Here is a 16,869-nt window from a genome sequence, read left to right on the forward strand (position 1 = left end):
GGTGATTGTCGTGTGTTTTGTCCACAGCTGTCTCCCTGTCATACAGTAGGCGCTCAGTGTGTGTTTGTGGAGTGTGCTTTCTTGCAAACACCTAGAACCTTAGCTTAAGTTTTAGGAAAATTAGTTCTGTGATAGCTGTTGAGTTTTTTGTTAGGTTTATTTATTTATTTTGAGAGAGAGAGAGAGAGAGAGAGAGAGCATGCCTGCATGGGGGAGGGACAGAGAGAGAGAGAGAGAGAGCAGCGCATCTGTGCCGGCAGTGGGGAGCTTGACATGGGGCTCGATCCCACAAACTGAGATCATGACCTGAGCTGAAATCAAGAGTCAGATGCTCAACCACCTGAGCCACCCAGGCGTCCCAAATAGCGGTTACAGTTTTTTAAAGAAAGTTTAGTTTATCAATCAACTGTGTAAACTTAAAAAGTGCTTAGTAACTTCTTTAAAAAAAAAAACAAAAACAGAAACGAGGAGTCTGTGCATTCAAGCACTCTGAGGAATGCAGGCTTGTGCTTTTTTGTTGACTTCACTGGTGCTGTAGGATAGTGTATTTGTCAGATTGTGCAGGGAGAGGGCGTGATTTTTGCTTGATTTTGTTTCTAAATTGTTTGTGTTACCTAATATAAAATACTACCATGAAGGGAAACAGAATCCACCCCCCCCCCTTGTAGATATTCTTTAACTAAAGAGATATAATGAACTGTTATTAAAATTTATTGAAGATTATCCTCTAAGGTTGTTTCATATTATTTTAAAATACTGTAACACCTCACATTTTCTAAATTCACTTAAGAATCAAGAAGTAAGCCAAGCTGCCCTCTGCCTGCACACAGATGTAACAGAATTTGGACACTTTGTCTCAGGGGCTTTTCTCAAAGTGAGTGCACTTGGTCCTTTTGTAGTACCTCTTTACTTTTATCCTGCAGTTCTAGTAAGATTGGTTATAGACCAAGAACAGTTTAAAGATAATTATTTAGGGGCACCTGAGTGGCTTAGGTGGTTGAGCATCTGACTTCAGCTCAGATCATGATCTCACAGCTTGTGAATTCGAACCCCGCATTGGGCTTGGTGCTGACAGCTCGGAGCCTGGAGCCTGCTTCCGATTCTGTGTCTCCCTCTCTCTCTGCCCCTCACCTGTTTGTGCTCTGTTTCTCTCTCCTCAAAAATAAACATTAAAAAACAATAATAATAAAAATATAGTTAAATAGAAGAGGGAGAGTTCTTCAGGCAGATTTGTTGGTGCCAGTAGATTATGATATCTAGCAGAAAGTAGAGGTTAGAAATACAAACTTAAGGGGCACCTGGATGGCTCAGTCGGTTAAGCGTCCAGCTCTTGATTTTAGCTCAGGTCATGATCTCACGGTTCGTGAGTTCAAGCCCCTCATGGGGCTCTATGCTGACAGATTGAGATCTGCTTAGGATTCTCTCTCTCTCTCTCTCTCTCTCTCTCTCTCTCTCCACCCCCCTCCCTCCCTCCCTCCCTCCCTCCCTCCCTCCCTTCCTCTCTCTCTCTCTCTCTCTCTCTCTTCCCCCCTCTCCCTCTGTCCCCCTCCCCCTTCCCTGCTTGAATGTTTGTATGCTCTCTCAAAATAAATATTAAAAAAAAAATGAACTTAGGGCAGACGAAATATGCTTGTATAGAAGCGTAGTATTCTAAAATTGGTCATGAGGGTACTGTTTCCTCTGACATAACACTTCATCAAGAAAAGATAGTTATACTTGATATTCTCTAAAAATATAAGATTATGGATACTTATGTGGAACATCTATGAAATAAAACTTAACTGTTTTTATTTTATAATGGAAGAAACTTCTTATGCATCTTGTGTTGCAAAATGTCTGGTACGATTAGTTAATAAATTCACCATGAATCCGTGCAAAGTTTATATTTCTTTACCTAAAAGCAGATTTTGCCTATTTTATTTACACATTTCATTATTCTGTTAACTTTTTCTAGATTGGAATTTGATTTGAGCTTTTTATTTTCTTTTAAATATCAGATTTGGACTTCCAGATTCTAGACGCCATGGTGAAAGTATATGTCTGTCTCCATGTAACACGCTGGCAGCAGTAACGGATGATTTTGGCAGAGTTATTTTATTGGATGTAGCTAGAGGAATCGCAATACGCATGTGGAAAGGTACTTCCTTATAAAAATCTAGAAAAAAGTTAATTTGCTTTTTACCCCTATAGTTGAGCAGTATTCTCATCCTTCAGCTTCTAATTAACACTGCTCAATGCATTACGTGTATGCTTTCTTTCTTTCTTTTTTTTTTTTTTTAACAAGAACTCCCATCAGCCACACTTGATCCAGTCCCGTTGGTCTGTTAACTTTAAGTTTGATCAGTTTATATGCTTTTAATTTCTTCCTTATGTCCTTTTCAATTCTGTCCTTGTCAAATTCCTGAAGTCAGTTCCTTGCTCCTGTTATATTCGTTCCACTTCACAAGGTCACGCTTAAGTCAGATGTTCTCTTCAAATCTAGAATGCTAAGTCTTTCAAACTAAAGACGGCAAAATAATTTTTGCTTATTTGACTTCCATATCCATATGCTGGGGTCAGTTTCTTGGTAAAATGTCAGTTAGGAGTTGTAGTTAGTTGCTAATAAACGACTCAAGTTCGGGATTGTAATGATATGCCCATGACAGCCTCAGGAGCCCAGTCGCCTTTTATGTAGCTTCCGTACTCAAGGTTATTTCATGGTTCAAATGGCTACTGGAGCTCCAGTCTTCTTGTCTGAGTTCCATGAAGGAAGAAAGGAAGAGGAAGAACTTCCAACGGAGCCAGTCCGCTTTGAAGATGATTCCCTGCCAAGCTCTTTCCACAGTGCATTAGTCAGGACTTAGTCACATAGTCATACCTAACTATAAGGGAGACTTGAAAATATCTAGGCACATTGTCAGCCTGAGAAAGGTAAAATCTCTTTGACCAAGGAAGAAGGGGAGAATGTATTGTTTTGGAATCCTTGGAATAGTAATATGTCAGTAACATGGTAGGAAATCCCAGCTGTGATGCAATGTGGTCTCTGCTTAGCAATGTGAGGAAAAATGGATTTGAGGAGATTAAAGTACTCTGGACAGATGGAGACCAGTATCACCTTCTTGCCAGAGAATTCCTGCAGTGTTTACCTGTTACCTGTTTAAGTGTCTATAGAGGTAGGTTTCAGCACCGCAGACACATCATTTCTTCTTGGTGTCTGTCTTCTGAAATAGCATCAGGGGTGGTTCTCAGCAAGACTTTTCCAGAATGTAGAAGACATAGGTGTCCCAGCGGGCCCACATCCACTACAGCGATGTTGTTGGAGGCATTGTGGCCTTCCCTTCTGCGGCTGGTGCTGTCCCCCCATATTTGGAAGAGAGGGGCCTGTGGCCGGTGGAAGGGGCCCCCCTGAGATGGAAGACTGTGTCGGCTGCCTCTTCTCAGAGGCAGGGGCTTCCTGCTGCCACCTGGCACCACATCCCCCCGCCGTCTGTGTAGCACCACAGGATTTGAAAAGCACAAGATCAAGTTGATCTTTTTCTTACATTTTAATGGGACTTTTATTCAAATCCAAGCCTGGTAACCTCCCCCAGAGTTTTTAAAGGGAAAGAATTTTTTTTTTTTTTTTTTTTTCAATGTTTATTTATTTTTGGGACAGAGAGAGACAGAGCATGAACGGGGGAGGGGCAGAGAGAGAGGGAGACACAGAATCAGAAACAGGCTCCAGGCTCTGAGCCATCAGCCCAGAGCCCGACGCGGGGCTCGAACTCACGGACCGCGAGATCGTGACCTGGCTGAAGTCGGACGCTCAACCGACTGCGCCACCCAGGCGCCCCAAAGGGAAAGAATTTTTTAAAGAGAAGGAGGGGAGAGAATGGGATCAGGGAAGGGACTCATGAAGCCTTAATGACAGCCGTTTTTTTTTTTTTAAAGAAAAAAAGTGATCGGAAGCAAATTTAACAAAATTCTGGATTTAGTATGGCTTGGTGATTGAGTCAGTATTTGTTACAATTATTATTATCTTTTCTGTTGAAGCCATTTCATAATAAAAAGGTAATGTGCTTTTATAGGTCTTCTTAAACCCCTGGCTAAAATATCCCAGAGTGCATCAGAAAGCTACGGTTGAACCTAGATTAATTAACGAATTAGCTGCCCTTTTCCTCTGTTTCAAAGGGTATCGAGATGCACAGATCGGTTGGATGCAAATCGTAGAGGACCTCCACGAAAGGGTACCGGAAAAGGCGGATTTTTCCCCCTTTGGAAATACTCAGGGTCCAAGTCGTGTAGCTCAGTTCCTTGTGATCTACGCACCCAGAAGGGGAATCTTGGAAGTGTGGGGCACACAGCAGGGGCCTAGGGTAGGAGCCTTCAACGTGGGAAAGCACTGCAGGTAAGCCGTGGACCCTGTCATTTTCCTGGTTACGGAAAGGAATGCTTTTGTTCAAGTAAAGCTTTTCTTAAAGCTGCTTATTAGATTGCAAGTCGTTTGAGAATTGCAGTGTTCTCTATTATGGTTTTTCCCTGTGAGTGCCTGGTATATAATTAAGGATTAAGTATTTAATAACAACAACAAAAAATCTTAATGAAAAGGCCATGATATGCTACTGAATTTAATAAAGTGACCTGTGGTGTTGCCATTTGCCCCCATCCCTTACTTACGCTGTGGGGGCTCAAAAGGAGAGATTCCTTCAGATTCCCATGGTGATGATGTTAAGTGAGGTGAATGCTTTGTTTGCCATAGGCCTGTCACTTAATTTTTCTAACACATTTTAACAAGGCGTCATTCTGCCAGTCACCTCTGCTTTACTTGTGTTTTGGTATCAGTTAGTGTTTATTTTACTTAGTGGTGCCCCCAAATCGAGACTAACGTAGGGGTCCCTAGCTGTAATATAAGCACTTCTGGCATTTCTCCTTTCTCTAATATTCTTACCGTATTGGTATGTGATTTCCTCAGGCTTCTGTATCCTGGCTATAAGATAATGGGCTTAAATAATGTTACCAGTCAGAGCTGGCAGCCACAGACTTACCAGATCTGTCTTGTTGATCCAGTGTCTGGAAGTGTGAAAACAGTAAACGTTCCTTTCCATTTAGCACTGAGGTAAGATCTATCAGGTATCCCTCTGCTAGCTTTTCCATCCCGTGTTTTGCTCTTGGTTTTGTAGTTATTGTTTTGCTGTTGCTGTTTTTTTCTCATTAGACAGAGATCTTTATTTTATTTTTTTTAATGTTTATTTATTATTGAGAGACAGAGAGACGCAGAGCGTGAGCAGGGGAGGGGCAGAGAGAGGGGGAGACACAGAATGGGAAGCAGGCTCCAGGCTCTGAGCTGTCAGCACAGAGCCTGACGTGGGGCTTGAACTCATGGGCCGTGAGATCATGATCTGAGCCGAAGTCGGTCGCCCAACCAACTGATGCACCCAGGTGCCCCTAGACAGAGATCTTTAAAGTTAAGTAGGAAGAACATAAAGGAAAAGAGAGTTGGAGTGTGCCAGACTTAGAAGGAAAGCGATTTCATGTTCTGTAAGAATTTGTTGTGTTTATTGTTTTAGCGACAAGAAGTGTGAGCGAGCCAAGGACATGCACCTAGTGAAGAAACTGGCGACCCTGCTGAAAACAAAACCTCCCAATCTCGGTGGGTGTCCTTTAGTCAAAATAACAAAGCATGCTCTTTCATCATTTTCTAAATTAATAGCATATTATAAATGGAGCAGTCGAAATAGTTCAGGGGCGCCTGGGTGGCTCTGTTGGGTAAGAGTCTGACTCTTGATTTCAGCTCTGGTCATGATCTCAAGGTCGTGGGATGGAGCCCTGGGTCGGCCTCTGCGCTGGTCATGGAGCCTCCTTGAGTTTCTCTCTCCCTCTCCCTCTGCCCCTCCCCTACTGTTGTGTACTCACTTGTGTTCTCTCTCTCTCAAAAAAAAGATTCATCTCTGAGCAGTTGCAATTCCTTAAAATAAGGTGAGCTGCAAGTAATCCTGTATATATTTTATTGGAATTGCTCTGTAAAGATGAAGCTTGCCACCTGGGAGATACTAACATTCATATAAAGTAACAATGTGAGAGAAACCAGAAGTCCTTTAGACTGACTGATAGCTACAAATATATGCATTTTTCTTTCCACATAAAGTTTACCTTGTAATAATAGTGAAAAATGTGGTTAATTTTCTCTTTGTAGATTTGGTTGAAACAGAAATAAAGGGATTAATTCTTGATATTAAGTATCCTGCGACGAAGAAACAAGTAAGTATGCATGTGAATTTTCCTGACGAGTGGCTGTAACCTATTTCTCTTAAGAAAGCCTTTGTTTTCCTCTTTCCCTCCAAACATGACGGGTTAACGTCTTCCTTTTCATGTTTTTATTCATGCATCCTTTTTATATTCATATATGGAAGTTGTGTTGTCTCTCTTTCTCCTTCTTTTTCTTTTAAAAATTAAGCAATACTACCATACACGTGTATGCATGTTTTAGACATAGACACACATATCTATGCATAGCATTTATTCAGATTAAAGAATAATAATAAACACTTATGTATGACCAGCCCCCTGAGGAAATAGAACGTTACCACGAACTCTGACGAGCCTCCTGTCCCTCCTCAGTCCCCTCCCCCATCCCTAATGTGACCAGTGTTCGGAATTTCGTTTCTCTACAGGGTGGATGTACTGCCTGTGCTCACATACTGTATGGATTCCACCCTGTGACTCTGCTTTCTTCGCTCGCCTCCTGTCGGTGGGCATTTAGGTTGTTGCCGGTGTTTTGGTTTTTTGCCATTACCGTGATACTGTGATTATCCTTGTACTAGGATACTGTATCTTTGTTTCCTGGTGCCCGGTGTGCAAGAGTTTCTCCTGAGTTTTATACCTAAGAGGGGAATTGTAGGGCATGAGCTACGCTAGCTGTACTAGTTGATGAACAATTGCTTCTCAAAGTCCTCGTGCTGCTAGTTCGCGTTCTCACGTGTGCTGTGTCAGAGGCCCTTGTCAGACTTCTTGAGTTTTGCCAGGTTTGGGATTCTGCTGTGACAGTTCCCTGTGATTTCTGTCCTCGCATCCTCTTATCAAAACCCTCATAATGCTGCTGGAGTTTTGGCTGTCTGAGTTCTTACACAACGCTTCGATCCCCGTGGACATCTCTGAACTCCTAGTCTACTTTTAATCAGAACCGAATAGCCAACGGCTCCTTGTTTTGTAATTACTTGATGTACATGGGTTATAGCTCACCGGTTTTTTTTCCCTTTTTACCTCGTTTAAGCCCCTTCAAGTAGGGTCTTCACCAAAGATGTCTGTTTCATAATCCACAGCAACTAAAGTAATGCCGGATGTGTGGGAGAATTTAGTGAATACTGATTTCTTATCCCCTCTTACTGTGGTAGTCATTTTGTTGAGACACTTCTTGTTTTATTGTAAAACAGGCAAGTCCCTGTGACTTTTCATCCAGTTTCCATTCTGACAGGGCTAATTAGCTCTCATTTCCTCAGGGCAGAGTCTTGGTTATGAAGGCTGACGTTCCTCTGACAAGGCGGGCACCCAGGAGAGGTAGTTCAGGGAATCTGTAGAAGGGGAGGGCTCTCACCCAAACAAGGCTTCTCATTTTGATACTGTCTTTTCTCTTACCTTACATCCTGGAACAACAAAACTGGGAACTTTAGCATATTACAAACTGTCATCTTGGCCTTTTTAAAAATTGCTACACTACTGAATTGTGCGTGAAACTATGAATTTTATTAAAAATGCAGGAAAAGCTGATAGTAAAAGTTGTGTATTGTTTTCAACACTAAGGGGGGAAAGGAAACCAGGTTAGGCTTGAGAAGACTGAACAAATAGGCAGCCAGCTGCCCTTCTGTGTAACAAATACCAGAACACAGGCGGTTACATTTTCTTGGGTGTTACCTTTCTCAAAAGTCACTTTCTTTATATCCACCATGTAGTGAGGCAACTACATCATGGGCTTGACCAACCTCTTGAGCCACCCTCTGAGCCCATTTCTTTCCCACAGAGCGGGTTGTGATACCATTTTTGTCTCATGCCATATTCTCAGCCTGCTTTTGAAACTATTTAATCTCATCGATAAAAAAGCCAATTTAACGTGGTAGTATGAAAGGATAAGTATGAGCTTCAGCCGCTGTGTCTACCCATTGGTGATTCTGATGGTTGCTTCTTTAGGCATAAAGGGAGATTTTGGAACTATGGTGAAGGCTCTAGAGCAGCTACTGGGGGAGGGCAGGAGAGGTAGCTGGGGTGAGGTGGCGCCATATATATCTCCCATGGCCTGTAGGTTGATCTGGCCGTGCTCAAATGCAGTCATTAAGCAGTAATTAAGTTCTTGTCAGATTTTGTTATTGGCACATCAGCAACAGCCTCTGCTTTTCATTTATGCCCGTGGGATATAGACTTACACTCTTCTTACTGGTGAATGGCTTTGTCTCGGTTTCTGTTTGCCTTGGCCGTTCTGTTAAACACCAGTTGCCTTCTAGTTGTCTCATTCTGAGTCCGGACTTTTTGTCATCCACCATATTGGGTATGCGATGCAATTCATTGATTATTACGTATGGTGCAACCCTCATTCTCAGGTACGTATGCTAAAACATCTTACCAATGGAGCTTCCCTTGGGAATTTGGGGCATCGAAGGTGTAGGCATAAATACAAAACTTAAAAAACAAAATCATTACCTTTTAATTGTTGCAATTGCTCAATATCTTTCTTCCAGGCTTTGGAAAGCATTTTGGCAAGTGAACGTTTACCATTTTCCTGCCTTAGAAACATCACTCAGACTTTAATGGACACTTTAAAAAATCAAGGTAATAGGGTTTGTACTGATTGGAGGTTCTGGTCTCACTTCAGATTTTACAATTCTGATTATAGAAAGCTGTTCCTGTTAAAGATACCATGATGTTACTTCAGCGTGGAAATAATACATATAAGACATGGTATTTGGAGACTTTTACTCCCTATTTAGTATATGCGCTGATCTTCATCTGAGCTTTCTCTGAATATAAAAATATTTCTCTTTCAAATCTCTCTACTGGGGGAAGGACACCAGCATAGGATGGCGAGAAGTGATTATTCTGATACAGCTATACACATGTGAAAGCCATTGGCACGGGGAGGAGATGAGCTGGTGGTGTGCAAAAAACAGCCAGGTTCTCTTGCTGGCATTTTCTTCTGTTTACCTTTATGGGAGGAGACCGGTTTCTGCAGATGAAGAGTTCTTTAATTTTGTTTTGACAGGGAAGATGATAAAAAAATTTATGCTTTGAATTAATATTCTTTTAGCGTATAGAATCCACATTTTCTCATCTATTTCCCTCAGGAACAACTGAGGACTTCCCAAATCAGACTATGAGTAAATTAGTAGTTCTGTTTTTGTTGGTTTGTTTGTTTTTGTTTTTTGCTGTTCAGAATTTGTCGAAAAAGAATTACATCTCTATCTGTAGGATTTTAACTCTGTACTCCAGCTAGCTAGCCCAGCAAAATTCAATTTATTCAGAATCCCTAACATCAATTAAATGGTAGTGTGCAATTTGCAGACTTCATCTAGTTGTGACTTTCTGCTTGTCATGTTAATTATATAAAGCCAGCTTTATATTTATATTTAAGCCAACGTAAAGTGGTTTAATTAGCAAATCATAGTATCCTCTTTCAACACTTTCAGCATCCTAATTTTGAGATTTGCTTTCTCCACACGTATTTAAAGCTGCCTTTTGGAAGATAGTGAACTTCTTTAGTGCATACAACTTGTTGGAAATGTCTGTTAAAAAGCATAGTGTGCTTCTGAAGCTCCCCTGTCCCTCAAGGCTTTATCAAAATCTTAAAATTTATTAAGTCAGAATTTATCTTGCACTGAGCTGAGAATAAACCAAACACCACTGTTGGAGCTCTATAAAATCATCACTGGTTTCAAGTTCTACCCAGAACTGGGATTCCTAAAAATTTTACCTATTTAATATGTTAATAAGTTTTATTGTGGCTATAACAACTCTTGGAGGTTAACTGTCTGTCTTTTGAAATAATAGTTGTTTTATATTAGGTTATATCTAAATTACCATGCAGGAGGGGCGTCTGGGTGGCTCAGTCGGTTAAGCATCTGAGTTCGGCTCAGGTCATGATCTCACGGTTTGTGAGTTCGAGCCCCGCGTCGGGCTCTGTGCTGACTGCTCAGAGCCTGGAGCCTGCTTGGGATTCTGTGTCTCCCTCTCTCTCTGCTCCTTCCCTGCTTGCAGTCTGTCTGTCTGTCTGTCTGTCTCTCTCTCTCTCAAAAATAAATAAAAGGTTAAAAAATTTTTGTAAGTTGCCACACAGGCATGTTTTATACAGAGAGGAGTATTTCTCTGGTATTAAACTTTCTTCAAGAAGCCTGATGGACGGATGGGGAATGTCACTGTGGTCTCTGCCTCCCTTGAGGGTGGGCCTGTCACAGTCACAGTTGGCAGCAGGCACCATGGTAACGGGAGCCAGGCAGTTTCCTGCCGGCCGGCCTCTGTGTGTGGCCACAGGAGGCAGCGTGTGAGCTCCGGGCTGACGGAAGATACCTTTCGGTTTAGTGTTTTAAAAATTGAGTATTAGACCCAGGTAGCTCTTTCTGTTTTTCCCCACCTCCCCCCCACTACTAGTCTGCCTTATTTCATTTAAGAATTTGGATATTTTTCCATGATGGAAAATATATACTTGTAGCTTATTAAGTACCTCAATATTTAATAGAATAAAACATCACGCTGGGAATGCCAGCTGGTGCAGCCACTCTTGAAATGGAGGCTCCTCAAAAAGCTAAAAGTCGAGTCGGGGCGCCTGGGTGGCGCAGTCGGTTGAGCGTCCGACTTCGGCCAGGTCACGATCTCGCGGTCCGTGAGTTCGAGCCCCGCGTCAGGCTCTGGGCTGATGGCTCAGAGCCTGGAGCCTGTTTCTGATTCTGTGTCTCCCTCTCTCTCTGCCCCTCCCCCGTTCATGCTCTGTCTCTCTCTGTCCCAAAAATAAATAAAACGTTGAAAAAAAAAAAAAAAAAAAAGCTAAAAGTCGAACTACCCTACGACCCAGCAATTGCACTACTAGGCACTTATCCACAGGATACAGGGGTGCTGTTTCGAAGGGACACATGCACCCCCGTGTTTATAGCAGCACTATCAACAATAGCCAAAGTATGGAAAGAGCCCAAATGTCCATCAATGGATGAATGGATAAAGAAAATGTGGTGTATATATACAATGGAGTATTACTCAGCAATCAAAAAGAATAAAATCTTGCCATTTGCAACTACGTGGATGGAACTGGAGGGTATTATGCTAAGTGAAATTAGTCAGAGAAAGACAAAAATCATATGACTTCACTCATGAGACAAAACTTCACTTTAAGAGACAAAACAGATGAACATAAGGGAAGGGAAACAAAAATAATATAAAAACGAGGAGGGGGTCAAAACAGAAGAGACTCATAAATATGGAGAACAAACTGAGGGTTGCTGGAGGGGTTGTGGGAGGGGGGATGGGCTAAGTGGGGAAGGGGCACTAAGGAATCTGCTCCTGAAATCGTTGCACTATATGATAACCAATTTGGATATAAATTTTTAAAAATAAAAAAATTAAATCAAAAAAATAATAAAACATCAGGGAAGTATATAAGACTATGAATGTTAATGAGAAAAATCTTTTGTGAGTCGGCTAACTAGATCTCTTTAATGTATTTTTCCCCTCCACCTTTTTTAGAACTGGAGTCTGTGGATGAAGGATTGCTACAGTTTTGTGCCAATAAACTGAAACTACTCCATCTTTATGAGTCTGTCAGTCAGTTAAATTCCCTTGATTTTCATTCAGACACACCATTCTCAGATAATGTAAGTAATTCTCCTCATCATACAAAACAATCTCTTGGATTATTTTTAATGTTTTAATTGATAGTAAAGTAGAAAATTAAGAATTTTTATGAAGTATAGAGGTGTATTTCTTTACCAGACCCCCTGCTGGCTCTCTGTGCCTTAATGTTAAATTTATATTATTTATGCTAAGATATTACATTTTATTATTAATCTATTTTTACTACCGTAGAAGCATTGTTTTTTTCTCATTTTTTAAGGTTACTTCATGCCACATAAGTTTGACAAGATTTGCCAATTACAATAAACTTGGTTTACTAAAGTAGGAAAATTTTAATTTCTTTAAAGAAAAAAAAAAAAAAAGATTCTGCCAAACAGAAGAGATTGGTTTTTGTGTGGTGGTCTTGTGAACACATTCCTACAGCTTGCTCTGTTGTATACCACATAATGCTTTAAGAAATTCTGTCTTACATCATAGTGTTTCATTATAGTAACTGTTCTGTTTTTATTCTGTAAAACATTAAAAAATGGCAGCTCCTTGTAATCTTCATTACGGTGCAGTATTACTCATTTCTGGGGCGTGTATACAAATTCTTACTTTCCATACAGAGCAATCAATAGGGAAGGAAGTAAATAATAAATAAATTTCTTAATAGGGAACAGAGGGAAATATTGTCCTGTCTTTCCCTCAGATTCGTGTGTGACTGGGCACAGGTCGCTTGCCCTGAAAGCCTCTTGTCTTCCACTTCTCTCTCTAAAGGAAAATAAAGCAATTTTAGTTATTTGTCAAGTCACTGATAAAGCTTTTAGAAAATTACCAGGTGTATCTGAAACTTAATTGAGGTTTAAAGTGGAAGCCTTTTATTTTAAATATACGTATGTGAATAAAAAATTTTTAAACAGAAAAACAAGAAGATATTTCTCTTGGAAACCACTTACATATTCTTAACATCTTTTTAATCTTTGGGATTATAGATGGATTTCATAAAAGCACTTTAACAGTCTTCATCATTTTCTGTGATTGCCATTATAAACGACAAAGCCATTTTTGGGGATCTTTTGTTTTTCTTTCTACTTCAGCAATAGTATAAAATCTTTCAAACAACAAAAAGGTCAGGTTGATTTAATTATGTCTGTAGGATTGCCTAGACGTTTCATAGATTCTTAAGTGCTTAATTTTTTTGTAAGATCCAAACTCTCCTACTTTGCCAGAGAAAAGTTAAGTATATGTCATTAATAATCCCTTATAGAATTCATTTCCACTTAATAGCCCCAGTATAGTCTGCAAATAGAAAAGATTTAGAAAATTTAAGAAATCAGTTTCTTAACTGATTGTTCTTTTTTTAAGTTTTAAAGCACTTCTTAAGAATTATAAAAATTATAGGGGCGCCTGGGTGGCTCAGTCGGTTAAGCGGCTGACTTCGGCTCAGGTCACGATCTCGCGGTCCGTGAGTTCGAGCCCCGCGTCGGGCTCTGTGCTGACAGCTCAGAGCCTGGAGCCTGTTTCAGATTCTGTGTCTTCCTCTCTCTGACCCTCCCCTGTTCATGCTCTGTCTCTCCCTGTCTCAAAAATAAATAAAAACGTTAAAAAAAAAAATTAAAAAAAAAAAGAATTATAAAAATTATATTTTGCTGTGGACTTTTAGATCCTTTAAAAATATACAATCATTTTCTAGGCTGAATGGCCAATATTGTACATGTAAAACTAAAATTCAAATTTGAAATCATTTTTGTTGTCTGTGGGACATAGTTCATATAAGCTCATATCAATTCAGTATAGAATTGAACTGCTGGTGTGTGTTCAGTGCACTTTGCAATTTACTGCTTGTTTTTAAAAACAACAGCCTTGGGGCGCCTGGGTGGCGCAGTCGGTTAAGCGTCCGACTTCAGCCAGGTCACGATCTCGCGGTCCGTGAGTTCGAGCCCCACGTCGGGCTCTGGGCTGATGGCTTGGAGCCTGGAGCCTGTTTCCGATTCTGTGTCTCCCTCTCTCTCTGCACCTCCCCCATTCATGCTCTGTCTCTCTCTGTCCCAAAAAATAAATAAACGTTGGGGAAAAAAAAAAAAAAAGATAAAAACAACAGCCTTAATAAATAGAAAGCTGCATTCTTAAACAAGCGCAGTTTTATCAGGTAGCATGGGGGGAAGAAAGTTGTGCTTGCTGTGGCAAAATGGTCTCTTACGTATGTGTGTGTTTGTGTATGCTTATTCCTAATTTAGAAAAATAATAGTATCAGGAGATGTTTTTGCACATATGGGATATAAAAATAGTTTGAAAGCCTGGCAGGATGTTATCTGTGACTTTTCAATCCCTGTGTCCCTAAGAGTTACATAGAGGATATACATATAAATACAGTGATGATTGGTTTCCAGTATTTTATTTTATTGTGTTTTTGCTGCTTAATAAATATTATTTCAAACAGACCTTTAGTTTCCTTAGAATCACTAGGGTTGTAGTTGATACTCTTGTAATTTCTTTCTGATTATACATTAATAAGATTAGGTGTAATCCGAACATTTTAGAAGAGAATATTCTCAAGACATTATATAAAAATGGTACTTTTAGTTATATGTAGTATTTCAAGATTAATTTATTTAAATAACACCCCACTCATGATTTGAGAGTGAAGTTTTAAGCGGAGTACGTTATAGCCGTCTTTTGCTTATAGCCTTGAATTTCACCTCAGATAATGGGGTCGACTCCTTTGGCAGAGTCAGAGAAAGAGTCATGGTCTATTCAAGACTTTTTTTTTTCCTATTTTTTAAGGACTTGGCTGTGTTACTGAGGCTTGATGAAAAAGAACTGCATAAGCTCCAGGCATTACTAGAGAAGTACAAACAGGAAAAGTCCAGAACTACTACCGTCCGATTCTCTGATGATAAGGATGGTGTGTTGCCTGTAAAAACATTCCTGGAATATTTAGAATATGAGAAAGATGCGATCAACATAAAAAAGATGAGTGAAGAGGAGTATGTGGCTTTAGGTAGGTGGCATGATAAACTGCTCTTTGAAACCTGCCTCTTCTGGATGAAAGCCTGGGAGGAGTTCACAGCATCTCAGAGATTCAGTTTGTTTCAAAAGTAAATTAATGAGAAAATTTAATGTATGTTTTTCAGTTAACATAAGATACTCTGGATATGTAGGCACTATGTCATAAAAGTTTTATTGATTATTACTTATACTAAAGAGACAGTGCTAGACATGGAATGATTTGCCTTCTGCTATAAAGTCAACAAACCGAACCATTCATTTCTCTTCTCTCGTGCTGTATTGCTTCTCTGGGGATCTAGGTTGCAATTCGGGAAGAATGTTAGTCCAAATGGTAAGTAGCTGTTGGTTCATGCATTTTGCTTTTGTTTTACTAGGCAGCTTCTTTTTTTGGAAGTGTTTGCATGGAGAAAGCTCTACTGAGGATATGTGTCGTACATTGGAGTCAGCTGGACTTAGCCCTCAGCTGTTGTTGGTAAGTTTCTTCCCATGCTCGTCTTCCCTGCTGATGTCATCTGGAAGTGTCAGTCTTTTGTTTTGTTTAAATGCCATTGTCTAAAGCATATCATACAACATACATCAAACCTCCCAAAAATGATCAGAGAAACTTATAGTTGCCATATTTGAGTAATAATTATTTCTCTAATTCTCTATAAATTGTAGCATGCATGTTCCCCATGGTTGGCCTAAAATAAATTTAGAATCTGACACATATGCGTGCATTTATAGTGGGTTGTGATCATCAAGGGAAATGTTCATATTGGAACTAAAAAAGGTCTTATTTACAGAACAAAATCAACTTCCCTTAAAGCAATACAGAGTTGTTATCAAACATTCCCAAACTTTGAAAATAGGTTAGGGTTTAGTCTCTGTGCTATAACAAATGTAAAACAAAAGAATCATCCAGTAGAGAATGACAACACTAAATGTTTGCCCTTCTGCAAAGGACCCTGTTGTCATCCCTTTTCTGTTCCCTCCCCGCTTACATGCACAAATACATAGTTTTTCACATCCTTACTAACATCTCCTATTTCGGCCAGGATTTGGGCAATCTCCCTCCGTAAGCCTGTTGACTGTGGTCATGTATTGTTTTAATTCAACATTTAATCTTCTAAAAACAGATTCCATTCTGTGTCACTTTGCAGTATGTATGTCAGAAAGTAAAGCAGTTAAAGATACATATATATTGTACATGGATTTTCATAAGCAGCGTTTTTTGGTTTTGTTAGAGAGCATGTGTGTATGAGCGGGGGAGGGGCAGAGAGAGAGAGAGAGAGAGAGAATGAGAATCTTAAGCAGGCTCCATGCCCAGCGTGGGGCCCAACACAGGGCTCTATCCCACCATCTCATGACCCTGGGAGCATTTCCTGAGCCAGAATCAGGTCAGATGCTTAACCAACTGAGCCACCCAGGCACCCCAAAACCAGCTTCATTTATAATAGCCCAAAGTTGCAAACTACACAAATGTCCTTCGGTGGGAGAATGGTTAAACTGTGGTACAGCTTTACCAGGAATACTCCTCAGCGATAAAGAGGACTGAACCATTGATCGACACAACACCTCTAGTGAACCGCAAGGAAGATATGTTGAGTGGAAAAATGCCAATCTTAGAAAGACATGTACTGCGTGATTCTGTTTTTGTAACAGTCATGAAATAGCACAGTTATAGAGATCGGGAATAGATTAGTGGTTGCCAAAGGTGATGGGTGAGTGAGCGGGGAGGGACAGGATGGCTAGAAGGCTTAACACAAGGGAGTCTTGTGCTGATGTATAGTTAAGTGCTTATAGTGATAGTGTGTTTGTAAAGTTACACATTGGTAGAATTGCATGCACACACATATGGGTGCATGTATTACTGGTGAAGTTTGAATACACTCTGATTTTTACCAGTGTTAATTTATTGGTTTTGATATTGCGTAAGATGTTAGCATTAGGGGAGACTGCAGGAAGGGTGCATGGAACTTCCTTGAGCATTTTTTTTTTCTTGTGCCACTAGTGAATCTTTCACTGTTATGAAATAAAAAGTTAAAAAGAGAGGAGGTAACTATTGCTTATTATTCAAAGTTGAGATGCTTAAATAGGATGAGTACAGAAGACTTC

General features: G+C 40.2%; 1 protein-coding gene across 7 annotated transcripts in view; it reads left to right on the top strand.

Moving 5' to 3' along the window:
* The window catches only part of RAB3GAP2 (RAB3 GTPase activating non-catalytic protein subunit 2), a 104,586-nt gene that overhangs the window by 56,077 nt on the left and 31,640 nt on the right, over positions 1 to 16,869 (top strand). For all 7 annotated transcript variants that reach the window (XR_006706827.1, XR_006706826.1, XR_006706828.1 and 4 more), the window contains exons 13-21: positions 1,998 to 2,137; positions 4,150 to 4,366; positions 4,931 to 5,074; positions 5,526 to 5,608; positions 6,152 to 6,216; positions 8,685 to 8,775; positions 11,674 to 11,801; positions 14,548 to 14,764; positions 15,147 to 15,244. Coding sequence is in view for 4 of the 7 variants with exons in the window: in XM_045455724.1 (XP_045311680.1) it covers positions 1,998 to 2,137; positions 4,150 to 4,366; positions 4,931 to 5,074; positions 5,526 to 5,608; positions 6,152 to 6,216; positions 8,685 to 8,775; positions 11,674 to 11,801; positions 14,548 to 14,764; positions 15,147 to 15,244 (1,183 nt within the window). In the remaining 3 variants the exon portion in view is untranslated. The remainder of the gene's footprint in view (positions 1 to 1,997; positions 2,138 to 4,149; positions 4,367 to 4,930; positions 5,075 to 5,525; positions 5,609 to 6,151; positions 6,217 to 8,684; positions 8,776 to 11,673; positions 11,802 to 14,547; positions 14,765 to 15,146; positions 15,245 to 16,869) is intronic.

The sequence above is a fragment of the Leopardus geoffroyi genome, chromosome C3 (genome assembly GCF_018350155.1).
Source record: "Leopardus geoffroyi isolate Oge1 chromosome C3, O.geoffroyi_Oge1_pat1.0, whole genome shotgun sequence".
Lineage (NCBI taxonomy): Eukaryota > Metazoa > Chordata > Mammalia > Carnivora > Felidae > Leopardus > Leopardus geoffroyi.